The sequence below is a fragment of the Manihot esculenta genome, chromosome 6 (assembly GCF_001659605.2).
Source record: "Manihot esculenta cultivar AM560-2 chromosome 6, M.esculenta_v8, whole genome shotgun sequence".
In the NCBI taxonomy this organism is placed as follows: Eukaryota; Viridiplantae; Streptophyta; class Magnoliopsida; order Malpighiales; family Euphorbiaceae; genus Manihot; species Manihot esculenta.
The window spans coordinates 15,167,646-15,193,894 of NC_035166.2; the positions used below are offsets into that span (position 1 = coordinate 15,167,646).

General features: G+C 34.5%; 1 protein-coding gene across 4 annotated transcripts in view; it reads left to right on the forward strand.

Moving 5' to 3' along the window:
• Positions 1 to 20,335, forward strand: part of LOC110617288 (TBC1 domain family member 15) — a 29,910-nt gene extending 9,575 nt beyond the window's left edge. For 2 of the 4 annotated variants that reach the window (XM_021759986.2, XM_043957877.1), the window contains exons 8-15: positions 1,829 to 1,888; positions 4,905 to 5,003; positions 5,093 to 5,203; positions 5,883 to 5,954; positions 6,069 to 6,185; positions 13,007 to 13,156; positions 14,019 to 14,119; positions 19,773 to 20,335. In XM_021759986.2, the coding sequence (XP_021615678.1) occupies positions 1,829 to 1,888; positions 4,905 to 5,003; positions 5,093 to 5,203; positions 5,883 to 5,954; positions 6,069 to 6,185; positions 13,007 to 13,156; positions 14,019 to 14,119; positions 19,773 to 20,106 (1,044 nt within the window). In that variant the 3' untranslated portion in view covers positions 20,107 to 20,335. Of the gene's footprint in view, positions 1 to 1,828; positions 1,889 to 4,904; positions 5,004 to 5,092; positions 5,204 to 5,882; positions 5,955 to 6,068; positions 6,186 to 13,006; positions 13,157 to 14,018; positions 14,120 to 16,487 lie in introns of all 4 variants that reach the window. The other 2 variants (XM_043957878.1, XM_021759987.2) reach the window with 2 other exon arrangements.
• The last annotated feature ends 5,914 nt before the right edge of the window (positions 20,336 to 26,249 follow it).

Here is a 26,249-nt window from a genome sequence, read left to right on the forward strand (position 1 = left end):
AATCTTTGTGACTCAGATCTTGTTCCAATCATTCTCCCAGAACTCCGGTCCTGCACAACAACAGAATCAGCAGTAAAGGTTACTGAACAATTAAGATTTTTGGTCAATTTGCTAATGGAGATTAAATTATATGGACATTCAAGAGTGAATAAGACAGTAGTTAAGGAAATAGAAGGAAGAAGTTGTATGTTTCCTATTCCTTGAACTTAAGTTTGTGAACCAGTAGCTAAGGTGACTTTAGATAATGTAGAAGGTGAAACAAGAGTAGAGAAAATATTGTGATTATTAGAGATGTGATCAGAAGCACCAGAGTCTAGGATCCATGGACCAACAGGTGAAGACTTAGTTAGACAAGCAAAAGAATTACCGGAGTGATCAATGCTGGAAGATGGAGGATGTTGCTTAAGTTTGTGAACCAGCTCAAAATACATAATTATTACTCCCTTGCAACTTCACTGTAGCAATTGAAAAGGAAGGTTTAAGAGACTCAGAACCTATATTGAGTGTGTTTTGCTTCTCAAACATGTCAGGAGAGATTCTGAAACAACAAGGGACCGAGTAGGGAGTCGAATCTGCCAAAAAAGAGCCGAATCTGCCAAGAAAAAGGGACCCAAGCCGTGAACAGTAAATTCGAAGTTACTGTTCACAAAGGGCGTGTGAAGGCGAGCTGAATCAAGCGGCCGGACCTACTGGGCTGTAGTCGCCGTCGCCGGACAATGCAGGAGGAAGAATCGCCGGCATGAAACGGTCGCCGGAAGAGGGTGCGCGCGCCGGCGCATGGCCCGAGACAGGCTGGTCGGGGCGGCGCGTGGGGCCGGATCTGGAGGTGGTGCTTCACCGGAAAGTAGATCGGACGACGGCGTGGAGAATGGGTTGGGTGGTGAGACTAACTGATTTCCAGAAAGTCACCAAAGCAGTTTGGTTCAATAAAAAGATCTGAAGAAAAATCAAAAGTAACTATTTTAGGCAATTGTTTGTTGAGATGCTATTATGTGCTACCGGGGAAATGTGGTGGATTCAATTTGAATCACAACGGTCTGCAAATATTTCTAGTTCTACATAAACTAATGGAGCTGCTACACTATCTTCTACTATTTTTATGTTTGAAATCCAGCCTTGAGGACAAGGCTATTTTTGAGGGGGGTGGTATTGTTAGAGATATGGAGAATTCTAGAAATGCAAGAGGGAAATAAGGAGATAAAAACCATGTGGTTGGACAGCTGGCAAAAGGGGGGAATATTCTAGAAGAGAAGGCTAACAGAACGAGTATAAAGAGAAAGAAGGGTGATGCGAGAAGGCATCAGTATATTCTGGAATTTACCTCTATTTTCAGAGGGGCAGAATTCTCTCTGCACGGGGATCCTTTTCTCGGGCCTCTTGGCAGCCATTTCTATCATCTTATTTGCTTTCTTCTTATTTTTCAGCATCTATTGTAAGTAAAAAAAGAGAGAAAAAGAGATATCAGCCCTTCATTGTTTCTAACTCTATCATATCACTCTATCTAGAATTCTAGACTTTTTTATTAAACTTGTATCATCAACTGAGTTCATCATTTAATAGCATTTTATTATATATTCTTGACCTATTTGACATCAAGTTGGAATGAACTAAGAGGCTTGTCTGAGTGTGTGAGCATGTGAGTTGTTCTAGTTCAAATATTTTTTGTTTGGAAAAATTTAGAAATAACACCAGAAAGATTTAAATTAAATCATGTTTCTTGAATAATTACATATCTATTGTGATTTTATCTCTTCTTTGTTGATAAATAAATGCACGTATTCCTTCTTTTGGGTGTGGAATTAAATTCTTCCCACAATCTTTTTGGCAGTTTGATAAGCTGACACTTGTGTGGGGAAAACCACGACAGCCACCCCTAGGTTTTGAAGAGGTAAGGGTTCTCTTTCCTAAACACAAATTAACTAGTCAGTGATAGGTCTCACATGTATGAATGTTTTATTAGGGTATTTGGTGTTAGTTCCCTTGGAAGAATAATAATTCTCGTACTTCAGTTCTTGGTCGTTTCTTGGAACTAACCTAATCTCTACCTTTTTGCTGATGGATTTTGTTCTTCTACAACCTAACCCAAGAGCTGTGACCAACACTGGATTTAGGTTGACATAAGGCCCTCAAAGCTCTTGAAGGCTGTAGATGATATATCACATAAATAAACCATCCACTTGCATAGAAATCAATAGTTACAACACACACACAGATAAGTGGAGTTAAAACTCGATTTGGAGGGAAGCTCAAATAAACCGTTATTCCAAACTCAATATTCATAAATGTGGAGTTCTGCTCAGCCCAATACATTATTTATAATGTATATACAGGTTCTATGTCACTACCCGTGGAAGCACAATACAAGCATCAGTTTAAAACCTAAATGTTTCTAATATTCAACTATCTACCCAAATTATCCTTGATTGCCCATAACTATCAACATATAATTTATAATTAATATTCACTCATACAACCCAAAAACAACAAGTTAAAACACTTATTACATTTAGAATAATAAAAGAGAGAGAAAACAATAACACAAGAAGATTTATGTGGTTTGGCTACAAGAGCCTATTTCCACGGACACAAAACCTCAAAGGACTATATCTTTATTGAATTGGGTTATCTCACTAATATAAAGGGTTCTCTATTTATAATAGAAGATTCAAGAAATATATGGTATGATACTATAAATGAAGGATTCTCCAACTATAATAGAAATATATTAAATCCCATGATCATAGGAATTTATAGACATAATTATTCTATTTATAAATACAAATCCTATATTAAATAGATTCAACTTTCCATAACATTCTCCCTTAATTGTAGTTTGGAATCTCATCAATTCTAACACTCTCCCTTGATGAGATTCTGTATAAAAGCCAGAAACTTACTCATAACAGCTTTTGACCAGCAACTCATGAGCAGATTCAAAACTAGGCATTCACACAAAGTATCAAAATACAAAACAATCCTTAGAAATGCACTTCCCTCTTTAAAGGCAATACCGGCGAGGAAACATCAACACAATATTGCTCTCCAAAGGTAATATCGGTGAGAAAATATCAACACAAAATTTCTCTCCAAAGGTACTACCAGTGAGAAAACATCAACACAAAACAATTCATAGAATTGAACAACCACACCGATCGAATACAAAAGTATGTGTGAACAGTATCCATAATTAGTACCGATGAATAGTGCCCGTGAACAGTATCCAAACAAAAACCTCAAAAAATTGAAGGCTTTATACTATATTAAATTTAGAATAATAAAAAAGAGAAGATAATAACACAAAAAGATTTACGTGTGTTAAATTTTGGTCAGGTCTAACTCACTCCAATAGCTAGCCCAAGGGGAGGAGTGCCTATGGCCCATATAAGGGGCACATTACCCCTTTCCACAACCGATGTGGGATTTAACACACCCCCTTACGCCCAGAATTTTTATTGGTGCGTGACATATTTATGGGAGGCCCAACATCGGATGGGAGGCTCTGATACCATGTTAAATTTGGGTCAGGTCTAACTCACCCCAAAAGCTAGCTCAAGGGGGAGGAGTGTCTATGGCCCATGTAATGAGCACATTATCCCTTTCCACAACTGATGTGGGATTCAACAACGTGGTTCGGCGATGAGAGCCTATATCCATGGACACAAAATCTCAAAGGGCTACATTTTTATTGAATTGGGTTATCTCACTAATACAAAGGGTTTCTCTATTTATAATGAAAGATTCAAGACATATATGGTATGATACCATAAATGAAGGATTCTCCAACTATAATAGGAATATATCAAATCCCATGATCATAGGAATATATAAACATAATTATTCTATCTATTTAGGAATACAAATCCTATATTAAATAGATTCAACTTTCCATAACATTCTCCTTTAATTGTAGCTTGGAATCTCATCAATTCTAACAACACTAAAGTTAACTAGTTGAAGATTTATTTATGCAAATTCCAGCTTTGTAGATGCGATTGACCATCCTAAAATGAGGGAAATAACACTCGTTCTGAAACTATCCTCCTAATTACTTGGCACTTGTGAGACCCACACTTCTGATTATTTCACTATTCAGTTGCCACTGGACTTTTGCCAATTTGAAGTTACCTGTCAATGCTTCTGGGCCATTGACGATGGTTCTCAACCATGGTTTCAAATAATGGTTATTACATAATGTAACTGCCATTATTTTAAGGTTTTTTTTGTGGTCATTACTGTTAAGATCGTCATTGCAATTTTTTATTTTTATTTTTTAAAAAAAGGTGTTGCAGCCGTTACGACTTCTATGTAAGAATCACAACCGTTAGTAGCCGTTAGATAATGGCCATAATGGCCGTTATTTACAGTTTGTGCAAGAATCTTCCTGCTTTTTGCAGCTTTCACATGAAGGCTTAGAGGTGGAGGGCATAAAACAAATTTTATTGGCTCCTTGACAAGTCAAAATTACAACCAGTAGCTTCTTCTGAATGAAGTTGTGATTAACAAAGGTTTCCTTATGTTTTGATTTTAATTCTTTGATTTGACACTGAGGTCCTCCATCCTCACTCTTTGATCAGATATGCTTTCACATCATGGGCAATTAAAATTGCAAAACTTTTGTCAGGAATATGCACAATGTAACTATGATAATATGAGGGTCTTAACTCTGGTTTGATATGTTATTGCCATTATCGAGTCTTTTTTTAAGATTAATGGGCCTAATTTTTGTGAGTTTATGGTTTGCAGAACTCACCTTGGGAAACTGCTTATATATCCTGTTCCATGATAGATTTTGTTCTATAATATGTGTAACTACAAAAGAGGATCTTTTTTAAATTAATGGAGCTTAACTCGGGTTTGTAGGGGGTATTATATGTTTTCTTCAGTTTTCTTAGTCTTATCTGCAGTGGTCCACTTTCTTGGATTCTGAAGGACGAGTCATGGATTCTAAAGCTTTAAGGAAGAGAATATTCTATGGAGGAGTTGAGCACACGTTAAGGAGAGAGGTTTGTTCTTTGCAGTGTGTTAAAAAAAAGTAGATACTATTTTTGGTTTAACACCGTTTCATTCTTAAATCTCTCGTTTATGCTTGTAGGTGTGGCCACTTCTGTTGGGATATCATACATATGATTCAACATATGAAGAAAGGGAATGCCTTCAGTATAACAAAAAATTGGAGTATGAAACCATAAAAAGACAATGGCAGGTTGGTATTCTTTGTTTATATAATCATAGATCCCTGCATCCATATGTTACTGTATAATATGCCTGTGGAGGTCTAAAGAGCTACTATTGCTTCTTTTCCTTGCTGGGATGGGGGATTTGAGACAGCGTCTAATGTTTTGGAATTTGCATTGGCTATGAATTTTCTTTTCTCCATTACACTGATAGTCTTTCTTTTTTCCTTCACTATTTTCCTGGTGCAATTATAAATATATTAAACGGACTGTAGGCACAGAGCCATAGATTTAGTTAAAAGTTTACTGAACCAGGTAACTGGAACCTTATGCAGGTTTTTGGGGGGCCAAAATGGAAACTTGATTGGTAGGTGCGGAAAACTATGAGTCGGACCAATGTCTTCGTTTCATGATGCACTTCTCAACTAAATTACTTGTAATAGTACTGAAAATTGAGGCCAATTGATATTTTATATACAATATAATATCCTTCTTTTGTAATAACTTATTAACATGTTGATATGATCTCATAAAACATCACCTTTATACAAGTGCTTGTGGGCGGTGTTATTCTGTTTAGTTATGACAAATGGACCTTTGTATGTCAGGATAGCATGAGTTGTTCTGCTCTTACTTTTCTTCAAATATGGTTATCATTTCTGTATGTCTAATGGAGAAGCGTTTTTTCTACCTTTTCCCTTTTTGCAGAGCATCTCTCCTGAACAGGCAAAGAGATTTACAAAATTTAGGGAAAGGAAAGGCCTTATAGACAAAGATGTGGTATGCATAAAGCTAAACAGTTAAATACGGAACTTCCAAATATTTAATCCAGTTGATTTTACCTATAAATGCAATTTTGACTTAATTATTTTAATTTTTTATCTGTCTCTCCAGGTGAGGACCGATAGGTCACTTTCTTTCTATGATGGGGATGACAATCCAAATGTGAATATCTTAGGGGATATACTATTGACCTACTCATTCTATAACTTCGATCTTGGTTATTGTCAGGTAATTACTTCTCTCAGTTACATTGTTTCCACTGGAGATACTCTTCATTTTAATTTTACAACATTGAAAGTCTCATCATTCTGGTTTTGGTGGTTGTTTTCTAGAAGCTTTTCCTTCATTAAAGTTTCATCTAATGTACTTGTTGCATCCTGATCAATGTCAATCCTTACGTTCAAGAGATTGCATATCTAAATGCAATAGAAAATTTTGGTGAAATAGTAATTGTTGGAACTTTTTATCCTTTCCCTTCAATCTCTCTGCTATACATTATAGATCCCTTCTCACAGTGTACCTTTTGTCTCCATATTTCATATTTGTAACAATAAATATTTTATTATTTATTGATTATTATTAATTTTTTTTTTTTTGTTAATGGTTGAGGTTAGTTTTTTAGCGGTTCTTGTAGATCACCTTAAGCTATGTTTGGTATAACGTAACCAAATATGTAATGTGATCATGATTATATTATTTTATTTGGTAACACAAGAAAAAAAATTACATTATCGATTGATGATTAAACAATCTAATTAATTACACTTTGAATAATATAGTAACTACCTACAAAAATGAATATAATGGTATGCTAGGTAGTTTTTTTATTGATTTCTTTATTGTCAATTACCATCATCAACGCTCCCACTCAACTAGTATTGCCACAAACTATCATCACTCCCACCTAGCTGCCCACATCACTGACCCACCATCACCTAACAACCATCACCACAACTTGACTGTTGCTGCCACCATTGTCATGTGACACTACCACTGCCACCACCACGAAAATTGTTACTACCACCAGCGCCGTTTCTGCCAGCCCACCACCACTACCATTTGGTCACCTCTACCATCACAACCACCTAGCTACAGCTACCTCTGTCCGGCCACTACTGTTATCATCAGCACCACTGCAGCCTTTGCTGCTGCATTACTACTTTTGATGGAAAAATCCTTGACTTGTATTGTATATTATATCGTATCATGATTGATTGTATATCACACTTGTTGAATCCCACATCGGTTGTGGAAAAGGGTAATGTGCCCCTTATATGGGCTATAGGCACTCCTCCCCTTTGAGCTAGCTTTTGGGGTGAGTTAGGCTTGGCCCAAATTTAACATGGTATCAAAGCCTCCCCATCCGATGTTGGATGCCCCATAAATGTGCCACGCACCAGTAAAAATTCTGGGCGTGAGGGGGTGTGTTGAATCCCACATCGGTTGTGGAAAGGGGTAATGTGCTCTTTATATGGGCTATAGGCACTCCTCCCCCTTGAGCTAGCTTTTGGGGTGAGTTAGGCCTGACCCAAATTTAACAGTACTGATTGAACAAAACCCAAGGACTGCAGGAAAGATGTGAATTCCAAGTTTCATTGTCGAGAAGTCTGTATTAAACCATAAAGTGACCTTTTCAATAAGCAAACTTGTCCTGGACTAGCTTTAGAATTGTTGAGATTATTTCTATAAATAGCCTAGATTTGTAGTGATAATTAGGGATATGATTGTGTGATATGATTGTGTGATATGATTGAAATATGCTTAGGCTATAATTAGGGATATGATTGTTGAGATTATTTCTGGACTAGCTTCTCTCATCCACAACTACATGGAGGTATCGACACAATATTGGTCAATTCGTCTCACAGTTGCTTCAATTTTGTAGAAAGATAATATTTATTGTTGTATATCACAATAGAGATTACAACCTATTTATACATGAGAGACGGTAACTAAACAGGAAGGAAAATCAAGCCTATAATTATATAATCCCTAAGATTAAGCAACTGATTCATCTATCAATATTTACTTCCTATATTAACATATTTACTTTCTATAACTTATAACACTCCCCCTCAAGTTGGATCATAAATGTTAATCATGCTCAACTTGTTATATATATAATCAACTCGAGTCCCATTTAGAGCTTTAGTGAAAATATCTCCTAATTGTTCTCCAGTTCGGATATATCCTGTTGATATTATCTTTTGTTGGACCTTTTCACGAACAAAATGACAATCAATCTCGATGTGTTTAGTCCTCTCGTGAAATACTGGATTGGAGGCAATGTGGATAGCTGTTTGATTATCACACCACAACTTAGCAGGCACCGAATTTGTGAACCCAACTTCTTCCAACAGTTGACGTACCCACAAGATTTCACAAATGGCTTGTGCCATAGCTCGATATTCAGATTCAGCACTAGAACGGGAGATCACATTTTGCTTCTTACTTTTCCATTAGACCAAGTTACCTCCCACAAAAACACAATACCCAGTAATTGACCTCCTATCAACTTTCGAGCCTGCCCAATCAGCATCACAAAAGCATTCAATATTTGAGTGTCCATGGTTACCATAGAATAGGCCTCGCCCTGGGACCCTTTTAAGGTAACAAAGAATCTGTCCCAGAGCATCCCACTGGGCAACAGTAGGAGAAGACATAAACTGACTTACCACACTCACTGAATATGCAATATCAGGACGAGTCACCGTCAAATAATTCAGCTTGCCAACTAATCTTCTATACCTTCCAGGATCTGCAAATGGCTCATTGTCTTCTGTGGTAAGTTGAAGGTTAGGGGTCATTGGGGCACTACAAGGCTTAGCACCCAATTTTCCTGTTTCTGCCAACAAATCAAGAACATATTTTCTTTGAGACAAGAAGATGCCTTTCTTACACCGCATAACTTCGATTCCCAAGAAATATTTCAAGGAACCCAAATCCTTTGTATGAAACTGTGTTTTAAGAAATTCTTTTAGGGATGTGATGCCAGCAATGTCACTTCCTGTGATAACGATATCATCCACATATACTACAAGCAGAATTACTCCACTATCAGAATTTCTATAAAACACTGAGTGATCACACTTACTCATCTTCATTCCAAACTGTTGGACCACCTCACTAAACCTGCCAAACCATGCCCGAGGACTTTGTTTCAAGCCATAAAGCGATTTTCGAAGTCTACAAACCTTACCTGACTCCCCCTGAGCAACAAAACCAGGTGGTTGCTCAATATAAACCTCCTCCTGAAGATCACCATGAAGAAAAGCATTTTTAATATCTAGGTGATGCAAAGGCCAATCATGAGTAGCCGCCAAGGAAATAAACAATCGGACAGATGCGAGCTTGGTAACTGGGGAGAATGTATCAGAATAGTCAACTCCATAAGTTTGTGCATAACCTTTGGCCACTAAACGGGCCTTGAGGCGAGCAATAGATCCATCAGGATTTACTTTCACTGCAAACACCCATTTGCACCCAATAGCCCGCTTTCCTGGGGGCAAGGACATCAACTCCCAAGTACCATTAGTGTCAAGGGCCATCATTTCCTCTTCTATTGCAGCACGCCAACCAGGATGGGACAAAGCCTCAATAACAGTTTTGGGAATTGAAATAGAATTTAAAGCAGTGACAAAACAACGAGAAGAGGAGGATAATTGATCATAAGAGACACAAGATGAAATAGGATAAGTGCAAGTACGTTTACCTTTGCGAAGAGCAATGGGCAAATCCAAATCAGACAATGAAGGATCAGTAGGAGCAGGATCGGTCGACGAAGAAGCGGGTAGCGGAACGGAGTCAGAGTCCTCTAAGCGTCTGGAATACACATGAAAGATGGGAGGGCGACCTGGCACATGAGCGAAAGGTGTAGGAGTAGTCTGAGGAGACGAAGAGCGAACATTGTATAACAAGAGGTCATCTTCCTCCTCCTGGGTTTATAAACAGATGATGGCGGAAAAAACGGAGTGGACTCAAAGAATGTTACATCCGCAGACACAAGATACCGATTCAGATCAGGAGAAAAATAACGATACCCTTTCTGACGTCGAGAGTAGCCAAGGAAGACACATTTGAGTGATTTGGGATCCAATTTAGTAACCTGTGGACGAACATCACGAACAAAACAAGTACAACCAAAGAGACGTGGCTCAATAGGAAACAAAGATTTAGTGGGAAATAAAATTTTATAAGGGATATCACCATGAAGGACGGAGGAAGGCATGCGATTGATCAAAAAACAAGCAGTGGATACAGCATCAGCCCAAAAACATTTAGGTACATTCATTTGGAATAAGAGGGCTCTGGCTACTTCAAGAAGATGTCGATTTTTTCTTTCAGCAACTCTATTTTGTGAAGGAGTGGCAACACAAGAGGACTGATGAAGAATCCCTTTTTGTAACAAATAAGATTGAAATTCCCCAGAGAGATATTCTTTAGCATTATCACTTTGCAATAAACGGATGGAAGTATTGAATTGGGTTTGGATTTCAGCATAAAATGCACAAAAAATAGAAAATAATTCTGAACGACTCTTCATTAAAAATAACCAAGTAGTACGAGAGAAATCATCAACAAAAGTAACAAAATACTTAAAGCCAGACTTAGACACAACAGGACAAGGACCCCAAACATCTGAATGGACTAACTCAAAGGGAGACGAAGCCCGTTTATTGACTCGAGACAGTGTAGGTAAACGATGATGTTTGGCAAATTGACAAGACTCACAATCTAGAATAGACAGAGAATGAAACTGTGGATATAACTTCTTCAAAACCGAGAGAGAAGGATGCCCTAAACAACAATGAACATCAAAAGGTGTTAAACGCGTGGAGCATACCAGAGATCGAGGAGATCGAGGTAGTTGCTGATCCAAGATGTAAAGACCCTCTGACTCACTTCCTCTACCAATAATCTGCTTCGTCGAAAGATCCTGAAAAACACAGTGATCAGGAAAGAATGAGACACAACAATTCAATGCACGAGTGAGTTTACTCACGGAAAGCAAATTAAATGCGAACTTAGGGAGACATAACACAGAGGATACAAAAGAGAAGGGGTTAAGTTGACATGACCAGAACCCATGACAGACGATTTAGTGCCATCAGCAAGAGTAACATAAGAAGGCGATGTATGAGACTCAAGATTGGACAAAAGGGTAGAATTACCTGACATATGATCGGTAGCACCAGAATCAATAACCCATTTGGAGGATGAAGACACAAGACATGCAGTAGAGTTACCTGACTCGGCAATTGCAGTGATAGAGGAGGAATTAGAAGATTTTATAGATGCCTGGTATTGGATGAATTGTGCATACTCATCTGCAGATATCAAAATTCCCTGATCGGAAGATCCATTCAATTTGTGTTCCGTGATTTTAGTCATCATAGGAATCACATCAGTTACGGTGGTGGTTTTAACTCTAGCCATAAGCACAATCAACCCAAAAACGATAGCAACAAAAGAAACACAGAATCAGAAAACAGTACCCGGCGTGAACAGTACCGATGAACAGTACCACGTGAACAGTACCACGTGAACAGTACCGATGAACAGTACCGTGAACAGTGCCGATAAAATAGTACCAAATAAAACACCTCCACCCAACACCCGAACGGCAAACAAACCTCAAATCTGACAAGGAGTTGGTGTGGTGACTCCAGCGATGGTGAGATCCAAATGTTACCCTTTATGGATAACCCAAATGAACGGAGTCCTAAGTCTCCAAAAAAAATTTTAAAACTTTACGAGAGAGAAAAGAGAAAAAAAATCTCTATGAGACAGGCTCTGATACCATGTAGAAAGATAATATTTATTGTTGTATATCACAATAGAGATTACAACCTATTTATACATGAGAGACGGTAACTAAACAGGAAGGAAAATCAAGCCTATAATTATACAATCCCTAAGATTAAGCAACTGATCTATCTATCAATATTTACTTCCTATATTAACATATTTACTTTCTATAACTTATAACAAATTTATTGTAGTACGTCATCACTGAGAGATTCTCTTGCAAGATCGACGCTATTCTTCGCTTGATTTGATAAATCATCGATCTGTTGCTCTCACCATACCTTTCTCCTAATTCAAGCCAGTGTTCTCGAGCAGTGGTGGCATAAAAAAAACTTCCAACCAGATCCTTTGAAATAGAGTTGAGGATCCACAACATTACCATATAATCACATCGTTTCTACTTCTCGTAATCTTCAAATCCATTCTTAGGCACAATGAGTTTCCCTTCCACAAACGTAAGCTTGTTCTTGGCACCGAGAGCGATTTTCGTTGCTCGATTTCAGTTCAGCCTCTGTAATTGATGTCGTTTAATTGAACGAAGACGAGAACCATCGCTGTATTATCTGAGTTTTGCAGTTTCAAGGTGTCGTCGGTGATTGTTCTGGAGACGTCTCTTGTTGGAGCTGACTGGCTCTGGCAGAGCTGCTCTCTGCTATTTCTTGACCTAGGGAGAATTTTCGGGACGAGAGGAAGTAAAAAAAATTGGAGGCTAAAGACATGTAACTCGCTCTAATACCATCTTACTTTTGATGGAAAAATACTTGACTTGTATTGTATACCGTACAACATATATAGGGCACCTATTTATATGATGTCTAGAACCTAGAATCTTCTAATCAAGGGTATACTAGAACCTTCTTCAATACACTAGAATCTTATTAATACTACATGCTAACAATTACCACCACCACCTATCATTGCAATCATTACCACCAATCATTACCACCATAAATAAACTAAATAGTAAATAAAAATTATCATTACATTACATATATATTTTCATATTTCAGTCAAACATAGTTATTTAATGACAATTACATTATACATGATTGGTTATATTGCTTTGCATTACATCATATTAAAGACATCCCTAGTCCTGTCCCATATTTCTCTTGAGGGTGGTAAACCTTTTAGCTGTTTAAATATTGTTATGTTGTGTGCTGAATGCATATATGGAATTTTTTCTGTTTCTACCTTTTTGGGCATGCTTACACTTTCTAGTTTCTGGCCTTTCCTAACAGGGTATGAGTGATTTGCTGTCTCCTATTTTGTTTGTGATGGAGGATGAATCAGAATCATTTTGGTGCTTTGTAGCACTGATGGAACGTCTTGGACCCAACTTTAATCGTGACCAAAGTGGCATGCACTCTCAACTTTTTGCATTATCCAAGGTAATTCTCATTTTTAGAATCTTATAGGTATTTTGGCATGTTGTGTTGGAATTGCTCCATTGGTAAATGATATTTCACGTTTGAGCTTTAAGGGTATTTGTTTGTTGGTTTACCCATTGAATTATGTATTAGATTATAGTGTCCCTTTTTTTAGTTGTATCAATGACTGTTTGTTATCTATCAATTATTTTGGTTTTATATGTTCAATCATTTTTATTTTTTTCTTCTTCTTCTTATTATTATTTGCATATTTACTTGTCTTTATTGCCTATTTGGCTGCTGATTTTGAAGTTTTCACTTTTTGAAATGTTGATGGTATTAGTTCCATACAGCTTTACAAATATCAAATGAAGAGCTGATTTCTTTTCTGGGTTTATCTAACGAGCATTTAAAAAAAAAGAAAAAAGAAAAACAGGGAGAAATTTATGAATAAAGATTTTGGGAAGGGGAGGGAGGAGGGAATGGAGAGACAAGGGGCTGAAATGTCACTTTCCTCAAAGCTTTTCTATTTGGTTGAGTAGTTCCCACCAAGGGTGGTGTCAATTTGGGTGAGATTTCTAAAATCGTTTTCAATGTGAAAGGTTGAAGCTAAAATTGACAAGAATTAAAAAATTGGCTAAAATTGTAATGTACCCTTAGTAGCTCTTTTAACCATTTAGCTTACCCAATTATGATTTCACACCGCCACTGTAAAAATTAAAAATTAAATAAAAAGTAAAGAATAATGTCCTTATGGATGGTAACTGATTGCTTTATCGAGTAGTTAATGTCTGTGAGAGGTCAAATGACTCAGATATGTGTTAATTAATTTTTTTGAATGAGAGGTAAATCTCTGAGTTAAATTTTTGTTTCGTTGTGGCAGCTGATAGAGATCCTAGACAGTCCATTGCACAACTATTTCAAGCAGAATGATTGCTTGAATTACTTCTTTTGTTTCCGCTGGATTCTAATACAATTTAAAAGGTCAGATTGCTGCTCATATCACTTTCCAGTCTTTGTTGATGCTGATGAAGTACCTTCTTGTTGTGTACTTTCTATATCCTGTTAAAAATATCTTATGCTGCATGTGAAACTAGAATATTTTGCAATCACAAGAGCTGATATTCAATCATTTTGGCCATAAGTCCATTAAGTTTAATTAGCTTAATTTTACACAATCATGTATAAGATAGAGAAGTTCGTATTATTGTAGTCTGTATGAGGATCCTTGTGCGCTGTCTTCTATCTGTTTCGAAAAATAAAAAAGGTGCAGTTGAGGGTCTGAGAAGTATGGGTGAATGGTAATATAAGATTCCCCATTTGTGATAATGTATTTTTTTTTTCAAATAATGAAGGGAATGGTTAAAATCAAGTACAACACCTTAAAAGTCTGCTATTGATTAGCTTGGTGCTTTGGAAAGTTGGACAAGAAGGCTATAACTCCATGACTTTACTTACAAGATAGTACACTTTTAATCTATTGACTTATTTGTTGATTCTAAGGATATGATTTGATTTGATTAGGATCTTTAATTATTTTTATAATTATTATTTGATTATTTTGCTTCCTGTTTAGTTATAATTTTTTGTGTATAAATATTCATGTAAATCACTTGTAAAGATCAAGAGTGAATATAAAATATTCTAAAATTCTCCAAAATTCTTCATGGTATCAAAGCTTTTTCCTGATTTTAGGACTTAAATTTAATTTTTCCTCTTTAGAGTTTTGAAACTCTAGATCTCCCTTTTTGGTACTACTCCATCTAAAAATCTTTCTACCTCTCACCGCCGGCACTAGGAGAATCGTTGGACCGTTGCCGGCCTGACCGCCCAGCTCCGACGCTGGAAAATCTCGCGTGTGAGGCTCACGCGCCCTCCCTTCCCAGTGTGCGAGACATCATTCGACGCTGCTTTGCCACTCCGATCACTTCGGCGCCAATTTCAACCATCTTTCCAACCTTCCCGTGCTACTACCTGGTCTTTTGGTGATTCAATTGGGCTCTCTTGTGTGTACAACCTTGAGTACCTCCTATTCTTTCACGGTTCATTTGTTTTTATCATGGCAGAAGGTAAAAGGGTCTCGATTTCTAACTCTGATAATCCTTCCTTGCAAATTAGTCCCGTAAAACTTGATGGAACTAATTATCTTTCTTGATCAAGGTCTTGTTTGTTGTTTATTAAGGTTAGAGGATTGCAGGGGCACGTCACCGCTAATAAGAAGCAACCAGATGAGAGTGATCCAGATTTTCCTCAATGGGACTCGGATAATTATCTTGTTATGACATGATTACTTAACTCGATGCAACCTCATATCTTTAAGTCCTATTGTTAATTGATACTGCTGCAAAGATATGGAAGGCTTTGTCCTTAACTTATTCTAATATTGGGAATGATGTCCAAATTTATGATATTCGGAATAATATCCATGGTAATAAGTAAAGAGAAATGACTATCTCCCAATTTTATTTTGAGTTATGTGGCCTATGGCAAGAACTTGATTACTATCAAGACTTCCAAGCAAACTATATTGGAAATGCAGTTAAATTTCAAAGAATGATTGAAATGGAGTTAGTCTATAATTTTCTTGCAGGATTGAATAACGAATATGATCCAATTCAGGTCTAAGTGTTGGGAAAAAAATCATTTTCCTTCTCTAGAAGGGGCCCACGCCCATATTCAGCAAGAGAAAAGTCGTCGATATGCTATACTCTATACTGCACCAGTTGAAAAGGTTAGGTTGGCTACTAGTTTGAGCACACCACAGCCTCCTAATTCTTAGAAGAAAGATCACCAACCTGCATTGTGATTATTGTGGGAACAAGTAGACTTGTTGGAAATTACATGGTCGTCCCACTAGAGGCCGTGGGAGGAAACGAGGTACCTTCAGAACTCAAGATAATTTAGCAGAAACTATGGAGGAGCCCTTTAAGGAGTCAAAGGAGACAACAACGGCTGAGTTCCTTTCCCCTAATAAAATTCAGAGTCTCAAGTGCCTTCTGTCTCATATTGACACCTTTTCCTCCTTTGGTGCCACATCTAACTTTGTAAAGTCAGGTGATGCTTCCTCTCTTGATATTATTCCATGGATTATTGATTCTAGTGCGAATACACATGATAGACTCTTCTAAAAACTTTCTCAATTATTTTCCTTCTCTAACCAAGGATAGTGTCAGAATTGTTGATGGTTTTTACTCCCATATTCGGAACTGGTTCTGTTATTTGTGCATCCAATATTTAATTATCATTTGTTCTTTATGTTCCTCGTTTTCCTGTCAACTTTTTATTTATTAGTGCTATCACCAATGCTCTTAACTGTAAAATTAAATTCTTTCTTGATCATTGTATTATTCAGGATCTTCTCATAGGGAAGAGGATTGAAAATGGTAGATTGCATGATGGCTTATATATGTTGGAAGGTGATCTAGGTTCTCCAATATTTCAAGCCTGTTTTAGAGAAAATAGGAATGTCAATACAGTGTCACAGGCGGTTAGGGCATCCATCATTTTTTGTCTTAAAAAAACTTTATCCTAGTTTGTTTGTTAGAACTCAGTTTGGTTCTTTATTTTCTGATGCTCGTGAGTATGCTAAGCACACTATAGCCTCATATCCTTTGAATCATAATAAAAGCCAAATTCCTTTTGTGACTATTTATTCTGATGTTTGGAGGTCTACTCAAACTGTCTCCTTATCTAGTAATCGATGGTTTGTCATCTTTATTGATTGTTGCACTCGAATGATTTGAATCTATTTGATTAAAGCTAAAAGTGATATATTTTCTTGTTTTTAATCCTTTCACAAGATTATTTGTACTCAATTTGATACTGAGGTGAAAATTTTGAGAATTGACAATAGAAGATAATACATGGATAGTAGGCTCCATATTTATTTGGAGAATAATAGAATAGTACACTAGACAAGTTGTCTTTATACTAGTGTTCAAAATGGCGTTGTTGAAATGAAAAACAAGCATCTATTGGAGGTAGCTCGATCACTTATGTTTACCATGAACCTATCCTAAGCATATTGTGGAGATACAGTCCTCTATCTGCTTATCTTATCATTAGAATGCTTCTCAAGGCCCTTGACTTTATGAGTTCTTTGGAGGTTCTAGAAGGAAAGAATTCATACATTGTTCCACAAAAAGTATTTGGGTGTGGTTGCTTTGTCCATTCTAAGACGGTGGGAAAGTTGGACTCCGATACCCTTAAATGTATGTTTGTTGTGTATTCTCCAACACAAAAAGGATATAGGTGTTATCACCCTCCATATAGGAAATACTTTATCAGTATGGATATTATCTTCCAAGAAACTGAACCCTACTTCAGTGCCACCCACTCACCTTTTCAGGGGGAGAATAATGAGCAAGAAGAGGTGATTCCGAACTCTGTGATTCTGAATGATATGATTCAGCTAGAGAGTTCGAGTTTTAGTAGACAGGGGAAGGTGTCCAATTAGGGGAAGAAAATTGGATGTTTGGACGAGCAAGATTTGAGGAGATATTCGAGGAGAGACAAGGCAGAAGAAGCCATTATGCAGTCTATTCGGAGTCAAGAACTTTCTTCTGGTGAGTTATTCACAACTCTTGAATGCTCCAATGATTTAGATAAACCTATTGCACAAAGAAAAGAGGTCAGATTTTATACTAAACACTTTATTTTTAACTTTGTTTTTTATGAATCCGTCTCCTTCCTGTAGAGCTTTTGTATTGTCTATTTTCTCTGTATCTATTCTACAGGATTGGAAGAAGTTCTTGCAGATCCTAAATGGAAGGGAGTAATGATTGAAGAGATGAAAGCACGGACTAAAAGTGAGACTTGGGAGCTCGTCACTCTCCCACCCGGGAAGAAACTTGTTGGTTGTAAGTGGGTGTTCACAATGAAACACAAAACTGATGGCACAATTGAACGGTTTAAGGTCATATTGGTTGCTAAAGGATTCACCAAACCTATGAAGTAGATTATCAAGAGACATTTGGCCCAGTTGAAAAAATGAACTCAATCACAGTCCTATTATCTTTTGCTGCCAACTTGGACTGGAACTTACAACAGTTTGATGTAAAGAATGTTTTCCTCCATGGAGATTTAGGAGAAGAAGTGTTCATGGAGATCTCTCCTGGGTTCGCTGATGAGAAGATACAAGGAAAGGTGTGCAGGTTAGAAAAAGGTTTTGTATGGACTAAAACAATCTCCACAAATCTTGGTTTGATAGGTTTAGCAGAGTCATGATGTCCTTTGGTTACCAACAGAGCAATGTTGATCGCACTCTGTTTATTAAACATCACAAGGGCACGATCACCTTTCTTATCGTGTATGTTGATGATATAAGTGATTGACAAAGAGGAAATAATTCAACTAAAAAGGTTATTGGCTCAAGAATTTGAAATCAACGATTTAGGAAAGCTGCAATATTTCCTAGGTATTGAGATGGCTAGATTAGAAAAAGAAATTTTTATCTCCTAAAGAAAGTATATTCTAGATATTTTGGAAGAAATTGGTATATTAGGGTGTAAACTAGCAAAATCTCCCATTAAAAGTAATCACAAGATGCAAATAGAAATTGGTGAGTCCATAGTATTGAAAGATACCAGAGATTGGTAGGGAAGTTAATTTATCTCTCACACACTCGACCGAATATAACTTATGCAGTTAGCTTAGTCAGCCAATTCTTGCATGACCCTAGCGAGACTCATATGCAAGCTGTAGTTCGCATTTTGAGATACTTAAAAGTCTGCATCAGGGAAAGGGCTTCTTTATTCTAAACATGGTCACTTTCGAATTGAAGCTTTTACAGATGCAGATTTGGCATGATCTCTCAATAACAGGAGATCCACCCCACAACTACTGCAAAGTTGTGGGAGGGAACCTTGTCGCTTGGAGGACCAAAAAACTAAGTGTAGTTCAGTCAAGTGCTGAAGCAGAATACAGAGCAATGACTCAAGGTGAGTGTGAACTTTTATGGTTGCAGAAGTTATTGGAGGAGTTGAAGTTGCTCGAGAGAGATAAAATAATTTTGTATTGTGACAAAAAATCTATTATCAGTATAGCACAAAATCCAGTCCAACATAACCGAATGAAGCACGTTGAGATTGATCGACACTTTATTAATGAAAAATTAACAGACGGTGTTTTGAGTTTAGTTCATGTAACTTCCACTAGGCAATTTGTGGATGTGTTTACTAAAGGGCTCAACAATAAGATCTGTCATAATCTGATTTGCAAGTTGGGCATATGCGATATCTATGCACCAACTTGAGGGGAAGTGTTGACTTATTTGCTGATTTTAAGAATACGATTTGATTTGATTTACTTGGTTGACGCACAGTCATATAAAAATCCTACATCCCTGTTTTCTCCATTTCATTTATAAAATGGAGAAGAAAGTTGCAACAAATATCACTGTTTTAGGTAAACCATTCAGAAGTCATTTTGATTCCAAAAGTGCCATTTAATATATCCTACAGTTAACAAATTCGTTGATTCTTGTAAGTGGTACCTATACTGCCCATCATAATCATCTAAATTTTATGTTATTTCTTTTGTATTCAATTTCTTACTCCTTCATTTAATGTGAACAGAAAAGGAAAAAAATGACCATGTTCCTGTAGTTATATTTGATGTATAAATTTTAATTTTCCAGAGAATTTGAATTTGAGAAGGTAATGCGACTGTGGGAGGTTTTGTGGACACACTATTTGTCTGAGCACCTGCACCTATATGCATGTGTAGCAATCTTGAAGCGATATCGCAAGAAGATAATGGGCGAGCAGATGGACTTCGACACACTCTTGAAGTTCATCAATGAGCTGAGTGGCCGTATTGACCTTGATGCAATCCTCAGGGATGCAGAGGCTTTGTGCATATGTGCTGGTGAGAACGGTGCTGCTTCTATTCCACCTGGAACTCCACCATCATTGCCACTTGGGAATGAGAATGATATGCTATATTCTCAACATGATGATGAAGTATTGTGATGCAGTGCCATCTAATGACATGATATGTCATGTTTATTTTCTTTTTACTTGGATGTTCAACTTTGTATTATTGCTGATCTTACAATGCAAATGTTTGTAATCATATTTCATTAATTGGCTCATGTTACCATGTCTTGCCACTGAATTGAATCTGTATATCCTTTAATTTTCGATGCTTGTAACCAGTTTTTTTACCATGTCAAATGTTAATGGGTTTAAATTTTTTTTCCTTGTTATGCGTTACCATTTAGCTTGAGACTTGCTGCTTCATCCCGAGGATGTTGGTTGCGACTTGACAAGTGAAATCTATTCTATTACGGTGTTATTTCACCAGGGATGTACCTGTAAACATTTTTTTTTAAAAAAAATTGTGATGAAAACTATGACTCAAACTGAGACACTTCAGTACCATCTGCTTCTCTTTTCTTTTTTACGGTAAGCACTGTAATTTTTTTCCCTGTTAGGAGACAGGAGAGAAGCATTAGGGTAACTGCTGCACATTCTATTCCTGCTTAGTGCACACACCACTAATAGCACATTTTAGTCCTGTTTGATAAAAACACTAGTAATTTTATCATAACCAATCCTCATCAGTGCAGGCAAGACGACATATTTTGTAGGAAAGCCTTGAAAAACGAAAAACTCGATCTGACTACAGAACATGGAAGAAGGTAAGGTATGAGAGTATCAGAAAATTTGCAGGTCCACCTGTGAAATACATCTCATCATTATAGCTCTAATGATTCAAGTAAAACTAAGGAGTCGTAGTAGGTGATAAAAGGCTTATTGTTGAAGACAAATGCATCGCTGCTGGCTGGAACCAGTGGAGATTCTATGTAATAATTCAGGGTTTATGCATCCTGTATCCAACTATTGGTAACTGATCTCTGCTCTTTTCTTTTTTCTTTCCATCCAATTCTTCTGGTTTGCTTTCTGGACTAGTGTTGCTAGAGGATGAGAATTTTGTTGCATCTTGTTCTGGTATGTCATCATTGCCATTCTTGTGGTTGCTAGGATTGGTGGTTTTTCTTTTGCCGGTGTTCCAGTAGCTTTCACCTCATTGTCCGTCTGACCGGGCAGTCACCAGCAATAAGTGATCGTCTACAGGTAAGAATAAGGATATGCAGGTATGTTAGTGATTGAAAATATTTCAAAAGCCACGTTTCCGTTTGCCTAAGTAGCTTGTGCATCCTAATGATAAGGTCTTCCTCTCGACAGATCCGACCGTGTTTGATATTGACTTCCATCTCAATCTGCAACTCTTCCCATTCATCATCAAACCTGCAATAACCAGTAGAAACGTAAGTATCTACATTAAGCTACATGTTAAAAAAAAGTCCTCAGTGCATTCATATAATGAGTACCGTACACGATTGACGAGAAAGAGACTATCCTCCACAACTCGAGTATCAAGTCCGGTTTTCATAAATCTTTCTTGGTCGGTGGCTTCACTTGTTTATTATTAAATATAAACTTTATAATTATTAATTTTTTATACCAAAATTTACATATTGTTGTTTTTTGAGAGGATGAGCTTCCAACTCGATAAACGATTCCTCATAGGTAAATTATTAACCACCTTTGCCTAAACGCACTGGCTGAAGGGTTTCCAAGCCCAAATTCAAATCGTCTGGAGCAGACATTCGTAATATGGCTCAATTCAATCGTTTTGACTAAAAATTAAATGAATATTTTAAAAACAATTAACATTTATCTACAAAATAATTCATAAAATTTGATATGAAATTATTATTGGTAAATATAATTAACATAAGCTAAAAGTGACTCAACTGTTATTGGTAAAAAAAACCTGAAATAATCACATCCGAGTGGACTTTTTTCTTAATATAAAATATATTTAAAAAAATAAAATTTTATTAGTTTCAAGAATATTTTAATAATATGGGTTAATTAATTTTACAAAAGCAATATGAGTAAATATATATATTAAAAAAAATTTTAAAAAAAATTTTAATTTTAGGATCAATATTCAACATTTATTAAATTATATTTGCATACATCTTAAAAATTAATTTTAATATTTATACGTATATGTTAAAAAAAATATACATATATATATGATATATATAAAATAAAAATATTTTTATATATGAATATCTTCTTAATAGTTATAAAATATTAACTATCTATTAAAAATGAAGATAAGCATATCACACATGTATTCTTGTAGTATAGCTAAACGATATATTATTCAATGATTATAAATAAATTTGAAATTTTAACTATTAATATATCAATTTTAAAATTTCAATGTAAAAAATCCACCTATATGTGTATTCTCCTTAAATAATTCAATATCTTCCTATCAAAATAAAATTTGAGTATATTTATTCAAAATTCATTCTAAAACGGTGCAAATGTGAGAATTATTTAAAAAAAATAAAGGAGAAACAAGAAAAAATAAATAATATGAGATAAAGTGAGAAAAGGGATAATATTTTTATTAGGGTATTAGAGCATAGTTTTTGAGTTTTAAACCGAATGAAAGAATTTTATTAAAATAAAAAATAAATTATTAATATAAAAATCAATTCAAACCGAATCAAAGAATTTTATTGAAATAAAAAATAAATTATTAATATAAAAATTAAACTATTGAATTGAGTTCGGTTTAATTTTTTATTGAGAATCAAATTAAAATTATATCAAAACTATTTTGTAACATCGAATTGAAAAATTAACTTTATGTATTTATAATCTTAATAAAATTATACATATTGTATGTAATTAGAATTCCATATAGGCATATGGATATATATAATTTAATACTATCTTTTATTTTTATATTTTTTAAAATAATATCAGTTATAAATATATTAAATTATTTTATAGTTATTAATTATATAAATGAATTATATATTAGTTATATAATATATTTTTAGATATTAATTATACATGTATCTTTTAACTAAAAAATATATAATTGATAGTTTTATATAAAATAATATAATATTTTTGTTAAGAATTATATATCATATATATTTTAATATTAATATTTGTATTGTTTAAAAGTTTGTATATTTTTTAATTATTGTTTTAATGTTAAAATTTTAAAATTATTTACTATTTCAAATTGAATATAAAAGTATTACAATTTTATATGTAATAATCAAGATTTTAATAAAAAATAAAAGTAAAATTAAAGTTAAAAAGAGAATCAGAATGAGAACCTGAGCTAAATCAAAACAGCACTGAAATTGTTTAGAATAAACCACAATTGAACTTGTCATGGATAATTTCTGTATGTGAGAGAGAGAGTATGAATGGTTCTGTTGCCAAAACCATTTGTTTTTTGTTTTTTGCTTTTTACGAATACTACTTTTTATTTGTATTGGGTTTTGGTTTTGTGGGATTATCTGGCTTTGGTTTCTTTTTTATTTAATTTTAAAAGTCAACTGTTTGATATAAAGTGAAAAAAATAATTAAATTAAATTAATTTAAAATTTTAATTTAATTTTTTATTATTTTAATTTAAATTAATTTAATTTTTTATTTATTTCCATTCAATTCTTATTTACTATTGTCCTGTCCCTGTATTTATAGATCATTGGCTCTTAGCACCGGAGCTCAATTGTCTTATTAGAGTGGTTTCATGACTATTAAAAACTTAAAATGCCATTGTCCTTGATGGTTGACCCAGTGTGTGGGAGTTTTGGCTAAATGCCTGATTGGTATTTCTGTCGGTGGTAAAACACTGACGCTGGATTCTATTGTCATGCGAGTGTCTCAAAACTAGAGCATTGGTCTTCTATATATAAATGGAAAATGGAAAATGGAAGACATACACACTGCGGCCAACTGATCCACTTGCCTTCTTCTCCTAAACACCACCCCATTTTCCACCTATTTTTATGTTCTTACACGTATGTCCTGCTCTGTCTCCACTAACTTCTCTCAAAGTTAGTGAAGCTGGGGCTCTAAAAAAAACCATAAAAACAAAAAATCACCATCAATTGATTATGCTTGTGCAAGAAAAAGTCAGCCCTACGTGGCCCTTGTAATTAATTAATTAAGGGTCGATTTCTCTCTGTGGTATTTACTGCTAATTTATTCAAGGGCACTAGTTAGAATAAATTAATTTGATGAATTTAAATTTTTATAAATTTAAAAAATTCAACTTATTTTGTCTCAAACTTTCAATTCAGTTTCTTTTTATTAAAAATACTTTACTTTCTAGAAATTTTTTTTTAAAAAATAATATTAATGTGTTAAATGCATAAATTAATTTTATTTAATAATAAATAAATAAAGGCTGGTTGGTTGGTTTTGAAGGAAAATTGTAGGAGAATAAAAATTGAAAATGATCCGACAAAAGCGAGTAGCATCCAACAAGTTGTGTAGTAAAATAAGTTTATGTCTCAAAATTATAAGGACTTTGTTGCAAAGTGTTTGAAGATATATATGGATTCATTGCTTTATTCATAAAATCATTGAGCTTAATTCATTTCAAAACAAGCCCAGGTTCAGGTTCAGGTTCAGCTTCTCTCCCCTTGTCCCAAATTCATTACATCTAATACTCTATCTCATTCATTTTATGGATAAGATTTTCCCTACCACCAAATTAACAAAATTATTATAGATGAAAAAAGAAGTATTTTTGTATATTTGCTGAATTATACTATATAATAATTCTTCACTCAATTATAGTGTTTAAAAGGCTGCAAAGTGGGATTAATTTTATTTAAATGTAGTTTAATAATCAATTAATTCTAAATTTAAAATTTAATTATTTATATATATTTATTAGTATGACATAATTAATTATGTGTAATTATCGTAATGAATCACGTGGTAAGACTCTACTAAATTATAACACTCAATAACGAAAAAAAAAATTCAAATATCATAATCGTAGATACTCAAAATGACAGAAAACTCATCATTTCTTGAGCCTGTCAAGTTATTCATGATATAAAGTTACTGTTAGAAAATAGAATCCAACAAGCGCTTACAATCGCGAGATCTTTTATCCGTTAGTCGATGCTAGTCAAATTTTCAAGAGATTTATCAACTAACTCCATTATTTTACCGTATAAAAGTAAAAACATTAACATAAAAGTTTGAGTTACATATTTTTATACACTCATTCTTAAACTTAAGGCTACTTTCTTATTTGCTAGCCAATACTAATTAGATTTTCAGAAAATTTATCAACTAACTCTATCTTTTTACGGTATAAAAGCAAAAACATTTATAGAGAATTCAAGTTACGCATTTTTACACATTTATTCTTAAACTCAAGATTATTTTTTTACACTCGCCCTTCTGTGATAAATTACATCGAAGTGATTGCCTGTAAACACTAACCACTTCATTCTCTTTCTTATAAATTGATAAATTATTTTTAACCACATCATTTATCTCTTTTATTGAATTTAAAATTATATTAATTATCTATAAAATATAAAAATTATCAGATCTATCTCAAAATTATATTAATGATCTATAAAATATAAAATTTTAATAAAAATAGAATATACAAATCATAAAATTAAAAACAATTCATATAATTATTAAATAATATTTTAACATAAAAATTAGTTGTACTTAATACAGTCTATCCTAACTTAGTCCTATATTACTCATATAGAGACTCAGGTTCAAGTATTCATATTCCAGTACCTTATTTAAAAAAAACAAAAAATTATATTTAATATAAATAATTAAAAAATATATTATTAATAAATCTTATTATTATAATTTTGAAATTTAAAAATAAAAAATAAACAGCGAAATTACGGATATTCCAACCAATTAAAATATGAAAATAGAGTCTCAGCCATTTATTTACTTAAAAAATGGAACGTTCAACTAAAATTACAAATTGATTTTTTATTTTTGGAAAAATAAAAAGAGAAATCGTTAAGAGATATATTTGTTGTTGTTGTTTTTTCAAATGAATATATTTGTTGTTTTTTTTTTAAACGAGATATATTTGTTGTTTTGCATTATTCCCTTTAATTAATCTCCCAATTAAGCTATAGTAAGTTTGAAAGAGTCGAGATACCAACTCTCTATTGGTGGCTCCGTTCCGCTTCAGAGAGATAATATTTATTTAACTGTTATTTATAATTAATAGTAAATAATTTGTATTTATTGCTGATCACAAATCGCATATAGCT